General features: G+C 38.7%; 1 protein-coding gene across 2 annotated transcripts in view; it reads left to right on the top strand.

The window, feature by feature from the left end:
* SYT14 (synaptotagmin 14) overlaps positions 1-19170 on the top strand; it is a 237790-nt gene that overhangs the window by 143293 nt on the left and 75327 nt on the right. For both annotated transcript variants that reach the window (XM_004375184.2, XM_012555240.2), the window contains exons 3-4: positions 5363-5634; positions 13601-14050. In XM_004375184.2, coding sequence (XP_004375241.1) covers positions 5363-5634; positions 13601-14050 — 722 coding nt within the window. The remainder of the gene's footprint in view (positions 1-5362; positions 5635-13600; positions 14051-19170) is intronic.

The following is a 19170-nucleotide window of genomic DNA, read 5'->3' as shown; positions in this document are numbered from 1 at the left end:
TTCTGTAAGCCTTCACCTGAAGTACAATAAAATATTAAAAAAAAAAAAAAAAAAGGGATCCATTTCAAAATTGTTTAGCATTTAGTTGTCATGTCTCTTTAATCTATTTTCAGTCTAGAATAATTCTTAAGTTATTTCCTTTTGATGATTACAGGTCACTTATTTTGTAGAATATCTGAGTTTGTCTGATATTTCTCATGATTAGATTCAGGTTTTGCATCTTTAGCTGTAATACTGGAGAAGTGATACTGTGGTCTTCTCTTTGCATCTTACCAGGCAGTGCAGTTTTTATATGCCCATTACCTATAACGTTCACTTTGATCTTTTCATTAAGGCAGTATCCATCAGGCTTCTCCACTGAAAAGCTACTCCTTTTCTCTTTATAATTAACAAGGAGTTCATAGGAATGTACTTTGCAACTGTGGAGATATACTGTTCCTCAAAAAAAATTATTCATATATGTATTTATATATGTATGGACTTAAGGTTTTCTGTTTTCTTCAGTGTGTTATATAATCAATTACTGTAATTATTCTGAAGCTCAAATTGTCAGTGGGATTTGATCAGTCAGGAGTCCCTGTAAGCTGGCTTCTCTGTGCTTTTAACATCTCCCCATCATTCTTTAAGCATGTCCTCACTTTTAACACAGTAAGTTTTTCTAGGTTCATCTTGTCCCAGCCCTGGATGAACCATTTCTCCAAGGAGTTCTGGTTCCTTTTAGTGGAGAACAGATTTAGAAGCTAAGTTCTGGGTATTGGATGTGCTCATTGCTATCGAGGTGTTGATGTTCCCAAACCCTCTCAGTGGACAGAACTACAGTATTTATGTATAACCAAAAAACCAAACCCACTGCCGTTGAGTCGATTTTACCCATAGCGACCCTATAGGACAGCGTAGAACTGCCCCATAGAGTTTCCAAGGAGTGCCTGGTGGATTCAAACTGCCGACCTTTTAGTTAACAGCTGTAGCACTTAACCACTACACCACCAGGGTTTCCATATTTATACTGTATTTATTATATCTACACTATATATCTATGTATATATTAAAAATTATAAGCTCACACCATCTCCAATTCTAATTCAACACAGAATTTCTTCCAATTTTTTTCTCTTTTCACATTTGAAACTCTCTAACCTGGGTCCCATTAACCTGAATATATTTATTATTCGATCAGTCACCCCTCCCCCCACACATGCATGCCCCCGACTCTGTTTTTCTTCTGATGTCCTATGCAGCCTCCCCCACTTGTGGATGTCCTTGTGACCCTCACACCATGGGCTCTGACACCCCAATACCGGTTAGCCCCACATATGGATACACTCATCACCCTACATGTGTTCTGACACTCTTGTTTCAGGACTCCCTGTTCCCCCCACATAGTTGCTTTCCTTACCCTGGTGGGGCTTGCCACACCCTACTCCAGGCCACCCTCACACATAGCTACTATCCTCATAGCCTGTTAGATTCTGATGTCCTATGCCGGGCCTCCTGCCTATGTGGATGCACTCCTCACCCTGCCCGCTCTCTGTTCTCTCTTAGCAGACACCCCTCTGCATGGATGCCCTTCTCACCCTCCTGGGCTTTGACAACCCGAACCAGTCATCCCTCCGTGTCTCAGATTCTTATGCTCTGACTCTGCTTGCCAGGCTTCTCCCCTTCCCTCCATCGGGACATCTTCCTCACTTTGTATGGGCTCTGTTGCCCCAGGCCAGGCTGCCGCTCCATGGGGAATCCTGCTTTTCCTCGAGGCCCACACTGGTCCTTCTTATCCTGGTCCGGCTCCAACACACTGTGTTGGGCTGTCCCCAGGATGGGCCTCTCCGCATCATGCTGCAGCTCTGCACCTCACTCCTGGTCACTTGCTGAAATGAAGGCCCTCCTCGCTCCACTTGGGCTCTGACACTGTATCCTGGACTGCACCTCCATGTGGACATGGACACCCTTCTTACCTTACTTAGGCCTGAAAATAACACACGGGTCTTCCTCTCCATGTGGATGACATCCTCATTCCACTTGGGCTCTGGTGTATCAGTCTGGGTCGCTGCAGCTTTCCTTGCTACCACCAGTGCAGATCCTACCTTCTTCTGCCCCACTGAATGGCCTTAGGGCTGAATTTTCGGAAAGGGAAGGGCAAAGGTAAAGCTCGTTTTCTTTTTAATGCCTGTGATATTTGAAATGATGTCCCTTTTTTATTTCTGATATTAATGTTTGTCATACCTTTTTCTTCCTGACCAATCTTTTCCAGCAGTTTATCAATTTTTATTAGTGTTTTCAATGAATTTTATTTTGTTTGCTGGTGCTCTCTATTGTGTGTGTGTGTGTGTGTGTTTTCTATATAATTTCTGTTCTTTATTATTTCCCCTATTTTTTTGAGTTTAATTTTCTGTGTTTGTTTTTTAATTTCTTGAGATGGATGTTTAGGATTTAGATCATTAATTTTCAACCTTTCCCCTAAATACACGCACTTAAAAACCAAACCCACTGCCGTCGAGTTGATTCCAACTCATAGCGACCCTGTAAACAGACGAGAACTGCCCCATAGGGTTTCCAAGGCTGTAAATGTTTATGGAAGCAGATTGTCACATCTTTCTCCCGTGGAGCATCTAGTGGGTTCGAACCACCGACCTTCTGGTTAGCAACCAAGTGCTTAATTACTGCACCACCAGTAATCCAAATATATGTACTTCAACCCATAAATATCCTTCCAAACATGGGTTTAGCTGCATTCCACAAGTATTTATATGGATTCTTTTTATTTTTATTCTCAGTACATTTTCTAATTCTATTGTAATTTCTCTTTTAATCCATGGTTTTTTAGAAGTATGTTTTAATCTCTAGTTATTTTGTCTAGATTTCTGTGTAAATACCGTAGTTGGCTGGCAACTAGGCGGGGACCTAATGTGAAAAAGTAAGCGAAAGAAAATAGGGCATAACATTGTTACCAGGCAGAAATTATATTGTACTGGTCACATTAGAAGAAGTTCAGAGAAGGATATTGTAGCCATAGAGAGGGAAGATGGTCTAATAAAGATAAAAACAGAGGTAGCGGTGGCACCTTGAAGGATAAGGGAGGCAAGGGCTGGATTGTATTGGTTTTCTAGTCAACATCCTTTTCCTGCCTTCATCCTTCCTAGACCCTACATTGTCCCAGCATCTACTCTTCTCCATATAATATGAACAGTGAAGCTGACCCCATTCCCAGCTTCAAATTTTGGTACTTCTGATTAATCTAAGCCAATTACGGTAACCCCATTTCCCTTATCAGAAATGGGTTTAAGAATAGACATGTGACCCAGTTCTGTCCTGTGACATCTGTGGGGCAGTATGCTGAGAGACTTCTGGAAAATACTACTTCTCTTTTAAGAAAAAAGATAAAGGAAAGGATGGTATGCTGACTCCTGGAAACACTACATTGGGAAATATTTAATTGATTTCAGGTTACAGTAAGTATTTAGCTATTACCATTTAATTTAATTCAATGGCTGGTGAAATAAACACTTTTAGATGGGGGGTATTGGTTTCATGATGTATGAACTGTATTAGTCACCAGTGTATTTGGAAACAAAAGAAATCCAACTTGCAGTTATTTTAACAAATAGAGATTTATGTGTCTCAGACATCAAGAAGTTTGAGAGTAGCTACTCGTGATGTTTCAGAGATCCAGGCTTTTCTATTTTTCTGCTTCTCCATCCCTAGCTTTCCTTCTCGTGCTTTTTGCTTTGTGGTTATAAGATGGCTGCTACACCTCCAGGCAGGAGGAAGGGGGAGGATGAAGGGGACAAAACGAGATGCCAGTTGCGTCTGCCTGCTTTTGTCAGGAAAATAAAAGTTTTCCTGGAAGCCCCACCCTGAAATCTTCTGCTTAGGTCTCATTGGCCAGCCTAGTTGGAGTGCATCTAGGGAAAGAAGGAGATTATGGATGTGATTAGGTCAGCCTATCAGCTGTGCCAGCGACAGGTACTTTCCTACCCAACATAACTATATTACGCCAGATAATTGCCTAAGACTACTTGTCTCTATGTTAGTCTGTAATTTTGTGTTTTATTTGCTACTACTTGCAATGTGTCTTTAATCTATCTTCTCTTCTCTAATTTAGCTTCACTTATATTAATTCAGCATCTTTTCTACTTTTTATTTATGTTTTGTAAACCAGAGTTAGTCTATTAGACCTACTAGGTATGACATTTAATTTTCTTTTTCCAAAATTAGGACTCCTGAGCAAATGTGTAAATTTGTGCTAAGTTTATGCAAATTAATATTTTTCTTTTGAACCAGCCATTGTGGTAATTTTTAAATGAGCCTGTATGTAGTTCTTGTGTAAAGTTTTTCTTTCTTAAGAACAGAGGAACTACTGAATATTTGAATTGAACTCTAGTGTAAAAATTATAATATAAACTACCTTTTTATGTGTTTTTTTTTTTTTTGAGAAAGGAAATACACAGTCCATTAAAAAAAAATTAGCAGTGTTTAAATTTAATATCTGATATTGTATTCAGGATTTACCTAAACAAACTTAGTTATTCTTAAATTGTATACTGAACTTTATTTCCTTACATTTCCCTCCTACCCACGCTTACATCCTCTTTCACAGATATGTTTATTCTCAGTGAGGTAAAAATTTTAAAAATTATTTGAGACTGAAAGAAAATGTAATTTCAGTTAGCTGTTAGAGGTAGGGATGCCTGTTGTAGACAAGATGGAGCCATACTTCACACAGAATGTAGACATAGATGTGGAATGTAATGGGGGTTAACCTTATAATGGAGAAGAGACATAATATATTTTTCAGTCTTTGCTGACCGAGGAGGTTAGCAAGCAGGGATTAGGGCTTGATTTACAGTGCATCTCATTTTAGGATTCTGGACCCAGGATAGATGTAGATGTAGAAAAATAGATTCTGACCCTGCTAAGCTGAATGCTAATTTAAGTTCATCTCAGTAACTGAGAAAAAAACAAAGGAGATTTTTATGTCTGTTTTACAAACCGTATTTTTATTGCTTTGTTTAGATAGGCCGCAGATCACAGGGGAATAAATGATGAAGTATGTATGCTGAGAGGGAGAACCAAATAAATGTTTTACTAATACTTACCGTTCTCCCATTTTTGTGGTACATAACTACAGGATCTCTTTTAGTATATGACTTTTATTATTCCTAATCTTATTATGCAGGAGTGGGGCAGGGAACCAGATTATTTTATTTTTGTTTGTAAACTAGAGGAGAAGAAAACTCACTAGTAAGTCTAATAGCTACTTTTCCACAAACTTTCATCCAGTTTTTTAACTTATTTATAGTTACTGTGGGCTTTACTTCTTGTGAGGCTAATTGGAAACAGTGACCAGATTCTTAATCATTATCAGGAAACTGCATTCAGAGAATGAGAAGAACACCCCCACTGGATGAATTGCAGCCACCACCATATCAGGATGACAGTGGTTCTCCCCATCTCTCATGTACACCCTCAGAAATTGGGGACAGTAAATATGAATATTTCCACTGCAGCAACAGTCCAAGATGCTCATATAACAAGTGCCCAAGTGAAGGAAGCACAGGTCGTGAAATAGAAAGTTTTCATAATAAAGGATATGAAGAAGATGTTCCAAGTGACAGCACCGCAGTCCTGAGCCCTGAAGTAAGTAAAAGCACATAGAATTGTCTAAGTGAATGTGATTTGGAGGATAATAATCCTGTGCTTCTCCTCTAGGTAAAAAACAATTGGTTTCATCACTGTCTGTTCCTTTGTGGCTATGATTCCAGTTTTTATTCTTGATCCGTTCTTTATCCAGCAAATTTGTAGGGCTATTCCAGTCCTCAACTCCTCCCAAAAGGAAAATGGGTAGAAAAATGACAGCAACAGACAAGGCTGAAGAATAATCTACCCTCACGTTTCAACCTCAAAATAGGTTGTTTTGTTTGTTTGTTTGTTTATCACTTTATGAATAACATTCTGACATTATTTACCTATTTGTTTCATCTTAGGGTTATTTCTTACATTTGTGGGGTTTTAAAATTATTGTTATTTTTACTGTTTGGAGGATGCTGATTAATATTGTTTCACAGATCCTTCAAAATAATGTTGCATTTTCATGTATAGAATTGGAGGGGATAAGAGGTGATCAGCTTAACTAATAAAATTTCAGTTCATGACATCATGCATTGAGAGTGCTTATAGCTGAGTTTTGAGTTATTTATTTTTTGGAGCAAAAAGTGAAAACAACAACAAAAATAATTGTGCTTCACCTTTGCAGTCTTGCCGTGTGCTAGAAAGGATTTGTTTTAGTCTTTCTATAATGATGAAGATTACAGAGGTAACCTAGAGGTTTTCATGAGGTAGTCTTGTAGAATTCACTTTCTTTTCAAGTTTCAGATTTCAAGTTTCATAACTTTTGTCTTAGGCAACATTTCATAATACTGTAGTATATCTGTGCTCTTACTAGGTGAATTGTCTGATCTGCTGTCAAAATTAAATAATGGACATGGTTCCTCAATATATAGAACAATTCAGCTAGGGACAGAATTTCCTTAATTTTAAGTTTTTCTTCTATAATTAAAAAAACCACTTTGTATCTGTTACTAGTATTTCTAGTAATATAATATAGTACCTGACCTAGAAGAACATCCTACATTTTATTTTAATATGTTGGTATTTTCATGATGTTCCACAAAGAGTATTTCTCTGTGTTTTATCATCTGAACAAGTTTGACCAGCTCTTTTGTAGAGTTTCAAAGTATATAGATAGCCAACAAACAGTGAAGCCTAGAATGTGTAATTAACATCAACAACAATAATAGCTATCACCAGTTGTGCCAGGAATTGTGCTATGCAGCTTATTTAATTCTAACAATCATGTCTTCAGGAAGTTATTATTTACATTTTACAGATGAAAACATTGAGACCCAGAGAGTTAAGCACTACCAAGTGCTGGCAGCTCTTAAATGGTGAAACTATTATTCAAGCCTAGGTCTCACTGCAAAAACAATGTTCTTAACTATGCTGTGTTGCCCTTCTTGATCTAAATCGTTGTGTGGGATGTTAGTGGTACCCTCCAAGTACACGACCAGGCAAGCTGTCTTAGAGGACTCACAGATGATATTAAAGTACTCGAATTACTTGTGTGTGTGTGTGTGTGTTTGTGTGTGCGTGCATGAGTGTGTGAATCTATTTCAAATATAAATCAAGAAGTAAGGAGAGCAAGATGAGGTAGGTTAATACACTTAGGATAGGATACAAGTGGGTGGAAGGACCACACTATGTGAATCCTGGTTTATACAATGCTCATATGTCCTGTCTTACTCTCTCTGCTTCATCAGCCTTCTCTATTTATGGTGTGGTAACAAGGACCAGAGTTGAGACTTGAACAAGAGTTCCTTGGGCCAATAATTCACCCTTGGTCTGTGGGAGAGATGCAGGGCAAGTGCACCTGGCCACCACTAAAACTTGCCAGTTAGCTTACTGAACAGACATAGGTTTTATCTGCATTTCTTAGGTAGAACACACGAATGACATCACTGTCAGCCCAGAGGGACATGATCGTGACTTGGGCTTTCCGTCATATTTTCTATTTATTCTATCTATCTTCGGCACATCCCACAAATTATTAACTTAGTTACTATCCATCTTTAACATGTCTTCTTAACTCTGCCTATGTCTCAGAAGCTACCACCTTACTCATTATCTATAGTTATGAGTTTTGTCCATATTTAATAAGTATCGTGGATTGAATTGTGTCCCCCAAAAATATCTGTCAACTTGAGTAGGTCATGATTCCTAGTATTGTATGATTGTCTACCGTTTTATCATCTGATGTGGTTTCTCTGTTGTAAATGCTATCACTATGATGTAATAAGATGGATTCAGGGCAGTTATATTGATGAGGTCTACAAGGTAGTGTCTTAAGCCAATCTCTTTTGAGATACAAAAGAGAGAAGCGAGCAGAGAGACATGGGGACCTCATACCACCAAGAATGCAGTGCTGAGAGCAGAGTAGGTCCTTTGGACCTGAGGTTCCTGTGCAGAGAAGCTCCTAGTCCAAGGGAAGAGTGATGATGACAAGGACCTTCCTCCAGAGCCAACAGAAAGAGAAAGCCTTCTCCTGGAGCTAATAGTCTGAATTTGGACTTGTAGCCTACTAGACTGTGAGAAAATAAATTTCTTTTTGTTAAAGCCATCCACTTACAGTGTTTCTGTTACAGCAGCACTAGATGGCTAAGACAGTAAGTTACTAATTTGCTGTCTGTGGTAGCCCTTTTTATGAGTGTCTTCTAGCCTCCTTGTTTTTGTGTCCACTGTAGAAACATTGAATATATTCAAACAATACAGCAAATGCACATTACGTAAATACTTAGGTGGGAAATGCAGATAGCCTGTTGATATAAGATTCACTCCTGTGTTTTTCTAAATTCTTTTACTGCTTCCCATCCTTGTGATGGATATCATTTATCAGATAGAAAATTCTTACCTTCATCTTGGTTTAGTCTAAGATATAGCTGTAAGAGCCTATCCACATATGTGATGGAACTGGAAGGGCAGAGAGGGTTCAGAGAATTCCATGGCAAGTTCATAAACTCTACTGATGGCCTGCTGCTAACTGAAGATTATTTAAAACTTTGATTTGGGCACCTTGAAAGGAAGGATTTTTTTCTTATTTGCAGAATGCAAATATTAGCTTTTATCTGGTTTCACATTAAAAAAAGAAAACAGCTAAAAGCTACTATTTACATTTTATCAGCAGCTCTTATGTGGCTTCACCAGAATCCCTAGTGGTGCAGTGGTTAAGCGTTCAGCTGATAACCAAAATGTCAACGGTTTGCACCCACCAGCCACACCATGGGAAGAAGATGTGGCAGTTTACTTACCCTATGGGACAGTTCTGCTGTGTCCTGTAAGGTCACTATGAGTCGGAATTGACTCAACAGCAACAGGTTTGGTTTGTTTGTTTTTTTAATCTGCTTTCATAAGAATTGTCAGATTGCCCAGGGAAAAAAATTAGGGTAACATCAAGAGAAACAAAATTCAGAAATAGCTATCTAGGACCTTACAAAAAGGTTTACTGCCTTAAAAATCTTAACCTTATTGCAGTATTTTAGAAAATGTTTAATTGAAATATCCAGGCCATGCTATTAAAAATCTTTAATTACCAATTATGAAGTGAAAGACATTAAAACATTTTATTTTAAACTATAAGGTTTGGGTTTTGTTTTTTGCTTTTTTACAAAACAAGAGCATGTTTATCTGATTTAGTCATACTGCATTAAAAACTCTGCATTCTGCCCTAAGTGTTTTTTCCCTCTCCCCAAGTAGTGCTTTTCATTTGTGATTTTTTTTTCCCATACATGATACTAAATGGGCCACAATAGACATTAGTGGATAAGCTTTATGAGGTTCAAAGACTTTGTGTTTTCGATTCTCTACTGCATCCCTCACCTGAAATAGGGCCTGACATATGGTAGGTACAATAGCTAGGGTACATTTTAAGCTGCTATAACAAAGAGACCACCAGATGCAATGGCTAAAAAACACAGAAGCTTATTTCTCTTTCATTTAACAATAGCCCACAGATGATCAGGTAGTCCAGGGTGAGTAAATACCTTTGCTCTGTAGCATTATTTGGGGACCCAGTTCCTTCTCTTTTGTCACTCTGCCATGCCCTAGGATGTTGTCATAGTTCACACGGTCTCAAGCTGACCCATACCATCTGTCTTAGTTATCTAGTGCTGTTATAACAGAAATACCACAAATGGATGGGTTTAACAAACAAAAATTAATTCTCTCACAGTCTGGAGGCTGGAAGTCCAAACTTAGGGTCCCAGCTCCAGGGTATGGCTTTCTGTCTCTGTCAGCTCTGGGGGGAGGATCTTGGCATCAGTCTTCCCTGGGTCTAGGAATTTCTCAGCACAAGTACCCCGGGTCCAAAGGACACGCTCTGCTCCAGGCTCGCTTCTTGCTTGGTGGTAATGAGGTCACAGAAATGGGATGTAGTGCTGCTGCTGTCCACTTTCAAGTGGTGCCTGCATGTTGCACAGAACCATCTATAAATCAGGCACGAGTTTTCTCCTCCTCAGTCAACTGATCATAATGAACTCCCCATGAGGCCATAGGTGCAGACTGGGAGATGGAAGGTAATGTGACAGGAGTGGAGACCATGGGCATTTGGGACACTTCTTCATGCAACTTACTTGTGCCTTCAGGTCCTGCTCGGGCCTGATCTTGTATATACCATTTCCATTTAATGATGGAGTACTCCTGTACATATCCAACTTTATGGCTCTGTGGGTCAGACACCACCCAGTTCATGATGGGCAGCCCAGGCCACACGGTAACCTGGTGGCCCCTGGTTAAGCGGTCAGTCTCTACTAAGGCACGGTAACAAGCCAAATGCTGTTTCTCAAAAGCACAGGATGGCAGGGCTTTACTCCAAAATCGTAAGGGTCCCCAGTAGGGGCCTGCCAAGACTCCAGACAGCATCTCTATCTTCCACTGACACTTCTAGCACCATTGGATCAGCTGGATCATATGGTCCAAGTGGAGAGCGGCTTGCACAGCAGCCTGAACCTGTTGCAGAGCATTCTTGTGTTCTGGGCCCCATTCAAAACTAGCAGCTTTTCGAGTCACTTGATAAATAGGCTGGAGAAGCGTACCCAAATGAGTGATACGTTGCCTCCAAAATCCAAAGTGGTCCACTGGGCATTTTGCCTCCATTTTAGTTGTGGAAGGGCCAGATGCAGTAACTTATCCTTCACTTTAGAAGGAATATCTCAAAATGCCCACGCCACTGGACCCTGTGGTAGTAGGGGCCAAATGGCGGCACTTAATTGACAGACAAGGTGGGCATGGTTACTATAATGGACAGCGGATTCAAAGCAGTAATCAGAATAGTCTCACTCGTGTGGACTTATGGGCTTGGCTACTTAGTCATGGTGTCCCTAGGAGTGAAACAGATAGGAAATCTACTAAATATTTACTTGATATGTACAAGTGGAAGAATTCTAGGTCAAGTGAACAGCAGTCTAATTCGAATCACCAGAATAGAGAGTCACGGTCCCTCAATCAATTCCCAGAACTTGAGTAAGTTTACAGACCCACAACCCCTTGAATGAAGGGGAGGCTGGGCACACTCACTATTACCCCTAGTGACCCACTTGCAAAATTTTTGCTTCCTATCCCCACGACCCTATCCTCTGCAAGTCTTAGAAGTCTTAGTTCCAAAGGGAGGAATGCTCCCACCTGGAGACACATCACTGATTACACTGAACCGGAAGGTAAGAATGCCACCTGGCCGCTTGGGGCTCCTTATGCCTCTGAATCAATAGGCAAAGAAGGGAGTTACCATATTGGCTGGTGTGATTGATTCTGATTACCAAGAGGAGATCGGATTGATATTACATAATGGAGGCAAAGAAGAATATGTCTGAAAAGCAGGAGATCCCTTAGGGCGTCTCTTAGTACTACCATGCCTCGTGATTAGCGTCAATGGAAAACTACAGCAACCCAATTCCGACATGACTGCTAATGACCCAGACCTTTCAGGAATGAAGATTTGGGTCACCCCACCAGACAAAGACCCAGACTAGCTAAGGTGCTTGCTGAGAGCAAAAGGAATATGGAATGGGTGGTAGAAGAAAGTAGTTCTGATTACCAGTTACAACCATGTGACCAATTGCAGAAATGAGGACAGTAATTGTTGTATTTCTTCTTTGTATGTGTGCATCAAGTATTTTTGTTTTCTTATGTAAATGGGGCTAGTGCGTTTCCAGTTGTACCTGTGTTAGTTGTATCATGTTAGAAGCAAGTATGTCTTTATAATTGTCTTTATTCAGAGATTATGTATGGTTTAAGGAGATGTGTAGAGGTGCCAGGCTGACAAGGGGTGAACTGTGATGGTTAAGGTTGTGTGTCAACTTGGCTGGGCCATGATTCTCAGTGGTTTGGCAGTTATGATGTAATCTGGCAGTTGTATAATGATGTAATTACTTCCATGATGAGATCTGATATAACATGATCACCTCCATGATAGGATCTACTGTGGGTAGCCAATCAGTTGAAAGGGGAGTTTCCTTGGGTATGTGGTCTGCATCCAATATAGGTGGGCTTTCTGGCAAGGCTCGTGAGGTTTTGCTTGCTCTGGATCCTGCAGCTGGCTCCTGTTCATCTGACCTGTGATTCTTGGGACTTGAGCTGCAGCCTGCCTGCTGTCTGACCTGCTGATCTTAGGTTCACCAGCCATTGCAGCTATGTGAGTCAGGAGAAGCCTCCAGGCTGGCCCACAGACTTGGGACTTTCCAGTCTCTACAACCACGTGGGCCATTTCCTTGATACAAATCTCTCTGTATATGTTTATATGCTTTACTGGTTTAGCTTCTCTAGAGAATCCAGCCTAAGACACCATCCTAACTGTATCTGCTTGTGGGAAAAGCAAAATAGAGAGTGGAGGGCAAGCAATTTCTTTGTAAAAGCTGATCTGGATGTTTCACATGTAACTTCTGTTTCTATCCCATTTGCCGGAGCAAGGTCATGTGGGCATGTAAGCTATAAGGGAGACGGGGAAGTATAGTCTCTTACTAGACATTGCTTTTCCAACCAACACTCAGGGAGTTCTGTTGACTCAATGGGTGAAGGGAAGATGGTGGGGTAAGTAATTGTAATTGCCATAATAGACACTAAATAAAAATTCAGAAAATTAATGAATGATGGTCAGATTAAAAAATTGATGTACATTTTAAAATGATAGACATTTAAGATTTATTAAAATACTTGAAGGGGCAAAGTGGTGTAGTTGAAAGGTCAGAGACCTGGGTTTGACACTGTCAGTAAGTAGCTAAAACCCCCATTATATTCTAGATAGTTGGATTGAGACAATTGCAGGTAAAATGGGTGCAATTATTTTAATCCTATAATTAAAACATATAGTTTGTCTTTCTAATCTTTTCTAAAAATATCTATTCCTCCATTTTCAGTAGTAATATTAAAAAATAATATGTAGTTTTAAATTCAGTTAAAAATTGACGTAAATATGGTCTGTGTTGTGGACAGTAAATATTTGGCTGCAAATATCTTGAGGCCTTTATACTTCCATATTTTATATTTCGATTGATTTTTAATCCAAGTGTGGTTGCATTCTATTACTGATGGCATTTTAGAACAAACCCTGAAAATAGGAACAAAATTTTAATAGCATTATAATTTTATTTATGTTTTCTTTCTCTCTAGCCTAATATTGAGTTGTCAAATGCATTGTTTATAATGTTGAAACTAAAATTTAGTGGTTTCCTTTATTATAAAAGAAACAGATACACATTAGAGTATATATTTTCAATTTTTATTTATAAGAATATATATCCAACTTTCTCAAAATGGTGATGGTGAATATTAAATTATAAATTTGTCTTTATTATAGTAAGTTTTTTAGTTTTTCTTACCTGCTTAAACGGTTTTGCCCCTATAGTTTCAGCTTTTGATTATAGTTAGCTATTAATTTCTTTGTGGAAGTGAATCAAACTTGTTTTCACATGACCTCCTAATGAAATATCAGGTATTTATTTACATACTAGATTAAATAATAGCGTTAAAAACTTAAAATATTTAAATTTGCTTTTCTTAGGATATGTCAGCTCAAGGATCATCTTCACAGCTTCCTAAACCTTTTGATCCTGAGCCAGAAGCTAAATATGGCACACTGGATGTGACTTTTGACTATGACTCACAAGAACAGAAGCTTCTGGTAACAGTGACAGCTGTCACAGACATCCCAACATATAACAGGACAGGTGGCAACTCATGGCAAGTACACCTTGTTCTTCTACCTATAAAGAAACAGCGAGCAAAAACCAGCATCCAGAGAGGACCATGCCCCGTATTCACAGAAACATTCAAATTTCATCATGTTGAATCTGAGATGATTGGAAATTATGCAGTTCGGTTTAGACTGTACGGTGTACATCGCATGAAAAAAGAAAAAATTGTAGGGGAAAAGATTTTTTATTTAACAAAATTGAATCTTCAAGGAAAAATGTCATTACCTGTGATACTGGAACCTTCTTACAGTCGTTCTGTGAGTATCTCATCAAATAGCCTGAGTACACTTTATGTTGATAGCATTTCGTACACACAATTTTTTAACCTATCATCAGCCTAACGACTTTCTCAGTCCATTTTTTACCAAGTAATAATGCCTTTACAAAATGTCTAAGCCCAGATAGGTAGATATTATTTTTCTCATTTATTAAAGTTGCCCTTGAAGATGATATATGATTTATTTTATACATTCTATTTTAACCTTCACAGGGTCTGACCTGGGGTCCTACGCATTTGTTCCTGTGAACATTTATTAGATGGTTGATCATGATGTCATCTGAACTCCTTATAGAATTCAATTTTTTTTCCCTAGGTTAAAAGTAGGTGATACTTTAAGAAGTGTCTAGTCCCGTATCCTTTTGCCATATCTAAAAATTATTTGCTGTTAGAGAATATGTGCTGCTGCCTAAGTCATGACTGATTATCTTTCCAGACCTGCTATGAAATTGTTTTAAAGTTTCAAAAATAACCCGGCTTCATTGTACTTTCCATCCTTTTTAAATTGAGATTTTGAAGTATTTCTGGGAGAATTCATAACCTTAGTATTTTGAGATGTTCTCCCTTCCTCTTTTTTTCTCCAGATTCTAATCATATACAAGTTTCTCCCCCTCTCCATATTTGTGGCTAAATTCCCACAGGGCATTGCAGATCACAGGAGATAAATGTCTGCACTGTTTATTTAAACAAGGGAGATGCATTATGCGACATAGTTTAGATTCTGAGAAAATCTGTGATTATGCTACAAGTGAAGTTATGGGCTGTAGTTATCTCTCTGTTACATTGAATAAAAAGCATTTTAATAATATAAATATATAGTTTTTGGAGTAGATTTATATTTTAAAATGAAGATACAGTGTTTTATTTTATGGTTGTCCAAGGTTAAAATCTCATAGAATTTATACCAGGCAGCATTAGATCTTGTGGAACCTTCATTTATCATGGAACCATACCATTTTAGCCAGGTGGTTTCAGCATGTTTAAAAACAAAAGGTGATAGTAAATATAACATATCCATATGAGTTTGTAGGATGAGATTGAGCCTTTATTGGGAGAATTAATAACTTGTTTTAACCACTTTGAATAAATACCTTTTTTAAATGACATCTGTAGTTTTTCAGAGGAGTGAAAAATAGAAAGTACAGGTAACATGTCAGAGGGAAAAAGGAACAATTTTTTTGTCATAAATTGAATATTCTGCAATTCCTAATATGATTTTAAAGTGTTCTCAGTATTTGGTCTGAGTGATCACTAGTTAATCTGTGGAAAATACATCCTCGTATAGAAATAACATTGATATAAATTAAAAGAAAATGACAGTATCATCAAGAGGTATGTATTTTGCATTGCTTTGTTTACTTTAAATTATGTGTTCCCGATTCTGTATTTACTGCATTCATTTCACAAAGAAAATGAAGCCATAGAAAGTAACATGGTTTTATCTCTGGTCGAACTAAATAATCCCATCTTTATATGCACCTTCATTGCATGTGCTGGTTTATAGTAATTGATTCTGTCATCTGTTTTTGCCAACTGGTATAATAAATTTCTGAGGAGTGCTCACAAAAAGTAAAAAAGTGCTAGATAAATAGTTTCTGAAGCATAAAGTTTAGATCTGAGTAAAACTATCCATCTTCTACTCTTACAGAATTTTTTTCTCTGTGTTAACACACTTAAATTTTATAGCTGTGTTTAATTGTCCTTTCTCTTATCTTCCTTCTTTCTCCACCTCCTCAGAATATCATTGCCTCCTTACTTTTAGGTTTCTGTGCCAAAAACAACTCGGCACACCATGATTATGAGGTTAGCACTCCTAATTCTGTCTACATTTGTCTTCATAAAAACGTAATACTGATAGAATCTGTGTATTCTGTATGTTGTTGTTAGCTGCTGTCAAGATGGTTCCCAACTCATGGCAACCCCGTACAACAGAGTGAAACACTTCTCTCATGATCTTTTGTGCTATCCCCGTGATCTGTTGTGCTGTTCCCATGTTCTGTTGCAGATCAGATCATCGTGACCCATAGGGTTTTCTTTTACTCATTTTTTGGGAAGTAGATCACCAGGCCTTTCTTCCTAGTCCGTCTTAGTCTAGAAGCACCGCTGAAACCTGTTCAACATCCTAGCAACACACAAGACTCCACTGACAGTGGATGGTAGCTGCCCATGAGGTACATTGGCTGGGAATCAAACCTCTCTCGCATGGAAGATGAGAATTCTACCACTGAACCACCACTGCCCCCATTGTATATATTTTGTGGTGTTAATGTTGTCTTTTCTGGGGTTTTGATATTAACTATATGGAAAAATATTGTGAATATAGTTTACTTGGGTGAGTTTAGCTCTAATTTTTAAGAGATCTATAAACACACATATAAATGAAAGTTATGTTCATTGTCAAACATTTATTCTGGTAGGCTTTGAATAATTACTTATTATTATTGTTCTTGAAAACTGGAGGAAAGGAGATCCTTGTTAAGTAGTGTCAGAAAGTTTAGCAGAATTATCTCCTGCAGTTAGGTGGAAAGCAGAACTTGTAAATGATAAACTTGTATATTTGTTGTTGTTGTTGTAAGTGCCTTTGAGTCAGTTCCAACTCACAGTGACCCTATGTACAACAAATGAATCACTTCCTGGTCCTGTGCCATCCTTATAATCATGGCTATGTTTGAGCCCATTTTTGCAGCCACTGTGTCAGTCCATCTTGTTGGGGGTTTTCCTCTTTTTCACTGACCCTCTACTTTACAAAGGATCATGTCCTTCTTGGGGGACTGGTCCCTCCTGATGACAGGTCCAAAGTACGTGAGATGAAGTCTTGCCATCCTCGCTTCTAAGGAGCATTTTGGCTGTACTTCTTCCAACACAGATTTATTCGTTCTTCTGGAAGTCCATGGTCTATTCAGTTTTCGTTTTCTTTATGTTAAGGTGTAATCCATACTAAAGGCTTATATATTTAGCTGAAGAGATTTTCCAAACAAAGTGTTGAAGGTGCAGCCTTATTTGTTCTTGCTGTGTATAGTAAAATGCAAGAGGAAAAAGATAAATTGAGAGAAAAACTGTTAAAACAAAAAAGAACCAAGACTTGATGAATTGGGAAATTCTTAGCATACCCAGGTGGCAAAAGATGCTAAATATAAAAAATAGCTACTGAAGACTGGTGTAGAGAAAAGGCTGAAGGTGTGGCTGTACAACTTTTCTTGAAACCTAGAAAAGATTAAAAGGTGAGAGTATTCAGCCATACAAAAGACCCTCCTGGGAGATTAAGGGTGTTCCTCAAAGATCATCTCAATCAAACCAGAGAGCCTCTAGGAAGCTTAAGAGAATTGTCCCTCAGGCATCTCAGCGGAAGCCAAAGATAGAGAAGGGATTATCTTGAAAAGATTTGTGGGCATAGCTTTAGTCTAGTGGAGTGAACCTCTCTAGAATTCACACAAGACCTACAAGATTCTTGAAAAACTTATATCAGCACAAATACTACCTGCTTGGACTGAAAGAAACAGAGAAACTACAAAATGAAGGAAGGCGGCTGGACCTCCACAATTCCACTGTCAGGAAGCAGTCTGAGAAAACTGTTGTTGCTTACGGTTGCCATTGAATTGATCCAACTCATGGCTGTGAGAAAATCACTATGTAATTAAACTTTTAAATTTATGTTCAAATTTTGTCTTAAAATATGTAGAAAGAAAAAGACACTGACTTTTTTTTTATTATTGTGCTTTAAGTGAAAGTTTACAATTCAAGTTAGTCTCTCATACAGAAATTTATACAAACATTGTTTTGTGATCCTAGTTGCTCTCCCTGTACTGTGACAGCACACTCTTCCTTTCCACCTCGGATTTCCCATGTCCATTCAACCAGCTCCTGACCCTCTCTGCCTTCTCATCTCGCCTCTGGACAGGAGCAGCCCCTTTAGTCTCATGTATCTGCTTGAGCTAAGAAGCACACTCTTCACGAGTATCATTTTATGTCCGGTAGTCCAGTCTAATCTTTGTCTGAAGAGTTGGCCTTGGGAATGGTTTTAGTTTTGGGCTAACAGAGAGTCTGGGGGCTGTGTCTTCCGGGGTCCCTCCAATCTCAATCAAACTGTGAAGTCTGGTCTTTTTAGTAGAATTTGAGTTCTGCACCCTACTTTTCTCCTGCTCCATCAGGGACTCTCTGTTATGTTCCCTGTCAGGGCAGTCATTGGTGGTAGTCAGGCACCATCTAGTTCTCCTGGGCTCAGGCAGATGTGGTCTCTGGTTTATGTGGCCCTTTCTGTCTCTTGGGCTAATACTTTCCTTGAGTCTAAGGTGTTCGTCCTTCTCCTTTACTCCAGGTGGCTTGGGACCAATTGATGCATCTTAGATAGCCACTCACTAGCTTTGAAGACCCCAGATGCCACTCATCGAAGTGAGATGCAGAACATTTTCTTAAAAAACTTTGTTATGCCAGTTGACCTAGGTGTCCCCTGAAAGCATGGTCCCTAGATCCCCGCCCCTGCTGTTTGGTCCCGTGAAGTGTTTGGTTGTATTCAGGAAACGTCTGAGCTTTTGTTTAGTCCAGTTGTGCTGACTTCCCCTATAGTGTCTGCTGTCCTTCCCTTCACCTAAGATAAGTCTTGTCTATTTTCTAGTTAGTGAATACCCCTTTCCCTCCCTCCCTACTCTCGTAACCATCAAAGAATGTTTTCTTCTGTGTTTAAACCTTTTCTTGAGTTCTTACAATAGTGTTCTTATACAATATTTGTCTTTTTACGACTGACTAAATTCATTCAGCATACCTTCCAGATTCCTCCACGTTATGTTTCACAGATTCATTGTTCTTTATCATTGCATGGTATTCCATTGTGTGACTATACCATAATTTGTTTATCCATTCGTCCGTTGATGGGCACCTAGGTTGTTTCCATCTTTTTGTTGTTGTGAACAGTGCTGCAATGAACAGGGGTGTACATATATCTATTCTTTTGATGGCTCTTATTTCTCTAGGATATATTCCAAGGAGCAGGATTGCTGGATCATATGGGACTTCTATTTCTAGCTATTTTTTTTTAATTGTTGTAATTAAATGAAGTTTACATTTCAAGTTAGTCTCCCATTGTCTTAGTCATCTAGTGCTGCT

Source organism: Trichechus manatus, unplaced genomic scaffold (assembly GCF_000243295.1).
Source record: "Trichechus manatus latirostris isolate Lorelei unplaced genomic scaffold, TriManLat1.0 scaffold00035, whole genome shotgun sequence".
Lineage (NCBI taxonomy): Eukaryota > Metazoa > Chordata > Mammalia > Sirenia > Trichechidae > Trichechus > Trichechus manatus.
The sequence above is the reverse complement of the archived record's forward strand: the minus strand, read 5'-3'. Positions and strand labels throughout refer to the sequence as shown.